Raw genomic sequence first — 4,709 nt, forward strand, 5'->3', positions numbered from 1 at the left:
GGCGGAATCCCCTTTATCTTTTGTTTTTCTTTTTTCCCCCCCCCCCCCCCCCCCTCATCCAGCCGACAAACCTTCAGGGAGCTTTTAGCATTTGTTCGGTCTGAGGTCTCTGGAAAACATCTGATTCGCTTTTTTTCTAACCAGTCCCAGATGCGCCATGCAGCGTGAGAGTGAGCGCGTCTGAGCGCGTCAGTGTGAGTTTTGTCAGCGCATGAGAATTAGGAGAGAAGATCTGCAGTGTGCGGCAGTGGAGGGCAAGAGAAGAAGAGAAAGGAGAAGAAGAAGAAGAAGCGTCTGGACTTGTTTCTTCCCCCTGACTGTAACCTTTTCGGTATGAACGCAGATACGTGCGTCTCATACTGCGACATGACATCCATGGACTCTTATTACAGCGCGTCTACTGCGCAGAGCAGAGACCACCAGGCGAATCCTTTCAGGACTTTCCAGACCACCGAAACCAAATACAGCCCCACGTTCATTCCGGGTAAAGGCTCCCGGAGCCCCTTCCAGACAGAGTGCCAGTCACTGGACGGAGGCGAGGAGAGCAACTTTAACAAATACCAGCTCTTCATGCAGCGGCCGACCTGCAAGACTCCACCCGAAGGCGGCAAGCTGCACCCGGACAGCGGACACAACGGGACGCTCATCCCCTGCTACGGTGGGTTGGCTTCAGATTTGCACAAAACACAGCAGCTCTGACGGCAGGTGAACATGATGAGAAACTCACCGGGGCCTCTTCCTGGGGAAGCTTTAGTTGGTCTGTTTGGGTCAGAAACTCCTAATTAGGTTATGGAGGAAAATAATTTCAAACATTGCACTGTTCTCTGATTTTATTGCGCTGTTGCATAAAAGATTTGCACAAATGCACACAGGATATTGAGTGAAACTTAACCGTTGAAGGACATTTTGTTTGTTTTATTCAGGCCATGTCTGTTATTTCTATGCGTGTTGCGTTCACTGACTGATTTTGTAGCGGCTTTTGGTTCTTTTTTTTGTGTTTTATGGAGTCGCAGCATTTTTGCAACAGCAACAGTTCATGGAATAAAAAGTTTATAACAGTAATAATTACCATAATAACAGCTTCGCCACAGCAGATAAAAAAACTGAACTACAGATTGGTTTTATTGCCTTTAAATTTTACTGACAGATTTTGTGGCTTATCGTTAAACAGCCAATAAAATTAATAAATAAAGAAATGGATAAATAAGACATGGACTAATTTCTATTATATAAAAATCCCCAAATGGAATTAACTTGGTAAGATGATATAAATATTAAATAGGAAGAGCCTTTATAATTGGAAATTGAGATTAAATTTTAAAAAAATATGGGGGGGATTTATTATAAGGAGCTTCGCAAGCCAAAACAGAGGTCGATTTATGGGCCGTAAAAGTCCCAGATGATCAGTTAAACAGGCTTCCTGCCAACTATAAAATATTAGTTTCTGACTTTTTTGTTCTAAGAAAGTTAAGTTTAAAAATAAATCTTTAAACTACCGATTCTCCTTCCAAAAGCCGCGCAAAAACAACCCCTTTATGCGTGACTTCAAATTTAAATCGATCTGTGTTATTATTTACAGAAACATTTTTAAAAACCACATTATGAGAGGAGATCTGCTCATATTTACAGCATCTAAAGTTCGTCATTCATTCAGCATCCAGCCATAGACTGGATGGCGCCTTTAGATCTTAATTAAACTCCAGATGTTCATCCTGATGCTGCAGCTTTTATAAATTACATTTATAAAAGCTTTTAAAAAAAATAAAAAACATGGGAAATAAATAAACCCCTAAGCTTGATTTTTTTTTTTTTGTTGCGTGTTGCTACTTTTGTTTTAGAAACCTGATGGCTGCCTGCAGTCTGCAGCCGCTCTCAGCCAGCCCTGCTTTTTCTTTCTTTCTTTTTAACATAGTTTGCCAGAATGAAGTCCAATCTACTCCTCTCTCCTTCCCGATTAGAAACAACCAGATCCCGTCTCAGTTTCGGCCTGATCTGGCACTTCTCCAGCCTGAGAACCCCTGCCTGCGCTGAAAGCGAGTAGATTTGGCAAGTGCATTGACAGGCTCGTTTAAACGCCGCCATTAAAACCCAACACGCGTCCCTCGAGGACGAGCTGTGCAATGTTATTATTGAAAATGTTGCAGCCAGATGAAGGCGTCGTGGCTCTGGGGAGGATGCTTCGGGGCGCCTGCCAAAGCCTCAGGCGTCAACAGGGTTGTGCTGTTATGTGTGGTCCTCGACGGGAGATATATTACTCAACGCTGGTTGGTGCTTTATCTGCGACGTGGTGACAAAAGTCACCCCATGATGCGCTGAGGGGAGTTTACTGCGGCGGCGGCTGATGCTGCTGGCATGGTGATCCAGACGGGCTGCGATTTCACATTAAAAAGCGCTAAAAACACATAAAATAACTCCCCAAAAGAGCAAACACAACACAAACATTTAAAGAATCTATTAAGATTTTAATTGGGCGTATTGGCTATAATCCGATTTTTTTTTTCCCCACAAAGATGTGAGCTAAAGTGAGCGACTATAGGAATATTTGCATTACATTGTTGGTAATGCTAAAGTATTAATACTGTTAAAGTTTAGTGAAAGTAGACAGAAAAAGATGCATGTTTCTCTAACTTTTTTGCAAACAAAAATGCTAGAAAGTGCAACATGTCAATAATGTATTCGGCCCCCCTTTACTCAGATGCCCTAAAATGAATTCCTTTGAAACAAATTTCATTCAGAAATCACAGAAATAATTTTAAGCGTCGTCTTCCTAGGAGAGTGTTATTTAGAGAAGTGGGCATGGTAACTATGGAGGAGCTGCAGAGATCCTCAGCTCAGGTGGAACAAACAGTTCAAATGTCAATCTTGTCAGGAAAACTAAAAGCTTAATTTGTTGTTCACACGTTACATGAAGAGTAGGGATTCACAATATTGGATTTTTGGTCGATATCTGTTATGCCGATACACTAAAACTGGCTGATAACCGATACCGATGTTTATCCAAAGCTTGTAGGATGGACTGCTGGTGGGGGGTTTTCTCCGTGGTTAGCTGCTCTCTTTTCCATTTGAACTCATCGTAATGGCTGTTCCTGAGATGGCGACTTCATTGTCGCTCCTCCTTGCATCACGGATGCTGAGCAGTCGTTGCAAATAGCAGCTCTGCTATCAGTTTCTGACACTTTAAAAAAACTTCCACACCGCTACCGTCTTCACTTGGTCCTGCTCTCCCGCTGTCATAACGTTGAGCTGTGCTGAAGGCATCATTCTTAGATAAAAACATCTTTCATATCGGTTATTTTTAAAGAGTGTGATATTAAACTTTACAGCTAATATCGTCCGATACTGATACAATGCCGATAATATTGTGCATCCCTAGCAGAGAGCCTAGTAAGCACACTAAATAAGATCAATTTGACCACTTCTTCATGTCCACTGGGAAACATGGTGGTGGCAGCATCATGCTGTGGACATGCTGACTACATGTTGCAGATTAATTTCTTGCAAAAGAAATCTTCATGTGCAACTTTTCTAATCCATCACATAAAATACACGTTTGTGGATGTAATGTGACTAGTAAGGAAAGAGATGATGGTGTATGGATATTTTTGCAAGCTGTTTCTGGATGAGCAGGTCGGTGGGGGAGGCTCCTTTCAAAGGACGATAATCCGTCCAGCCATGTGTGGACGGAGACGGGGCCGCTTTACCTGCTGGCGGAGGGCTGAATGAAATAAATGCCCCTGGAGCTGATGGAGAGCTCAGGAATGCAGGTCAGCTCCGCAGGAGAGGTCTGGATTAATGTAAGGCAGATGTGCATTACTGACTCCTTACGGTTATTATTCATACTCCCCCAAAACATCAGATCTCCAAAGCTACAGAGTCCCCGAGATGACAAAGTGGGACCGGTTTACATAACCTTGTCTCAACAATACTTTGTACAAATAAGCAGAGAGTCAGAAACGGACATGGAGATTGGGTAATGATTTGAGAGGCTCTGGAGAAATGAGATTGTTTCTGGGAAAGCCTCACTTTGTGCTTCAGAGACTGTTTACATGCAAGTGAACTCACTGCTGAATCTTGGGTTTTACTTTTTTAAGCCCCGGCTGCCAATAATTGCAGCAGTTTGAAAATTTTTTCTTCTACGGAGAATATTCCAGCACCTTGGCGATCCTCGAATGTGTCCTTTGGAAATTTACATTCAGGAAACACAACCATGGAGTCGAACCTTCGTGGGACACTGCGCATCCTGTGATGTGTAAAAGATTCGAAAACCAAAACACAACCTTGGAAAAGCCCTGGCGGTGCTTCAGAAAGGAATCTTGTCAAAATATAGCAGTCAGACTCCATGTTTAAAAAGGCTAGTGGAGGTGATGTCACAGGATATGCATGTGCTGATGGCTAACACATTGTGTGGTTAACAAAAGCAGCGAGGTGACACCCAGAGTCTCGCCCATGTGGTTCTGTGCCCCAGAATAAATTTGAATATGTAATAAACAACGTTTGACAGGGAAAATTTATGCCTGCAAAAATACGTGGTGCAGGAAGCAAAACAATGTTTTCTCACTGCACTGTAAAACATTTAAATGTGGTTTAACTTGACGATGAAAGTCCACCTGCTGCCTTGGAAATGCAATTTAAGTCACAAGAAAATAGTTTTTGTTTTAAGTCAGAAATTAAAGTTCGTGAAGTTGATTTAACAACAAGAGACAAGTTGT

At 42.4% G+C, this 4,709-nt stretch overlaps 1 protein-coding gene across 1 annotated transcript in view; it reads left to right on the forward strand.

The window, feature by feature from the left end:
• Positions 1-215: 215 nt before the first annotated feature.
• alx4b (ALX homeobox 4b) overlaps positions 216-4,709 on the forward strand; it is a 35,383-nt gene continuing 30,889 nt past the window's right edge. The window contains exon 1 of the mRNA XM_015049030.1: positions 216-658. Within this exon, the coding sequence (XP_014904516.1) occupies positions 334-658 (325 nt within the window). The 5' untranslated portion in view covers positions 216-333. The remainder of the gene's footprint in view (positions 659-4,709) is intronic.

Source organism: Poecilia latipinna, unplaced genomic scaffold, assembly GCF_001443285.1.
Source record: "Poecilia latipinna isolate Pla-1442-1.1 unplaced genomic scaffold, P_latipinna-1.0 Scaffold919, whole genome shotgun sequence".
Lineage (NCBI taxonomy): Eukaryota > Metazoa > Chordata > Actinopteri > Cyprinodontiformes > Poeciliidae > Poecilia > Poecilia latipinna.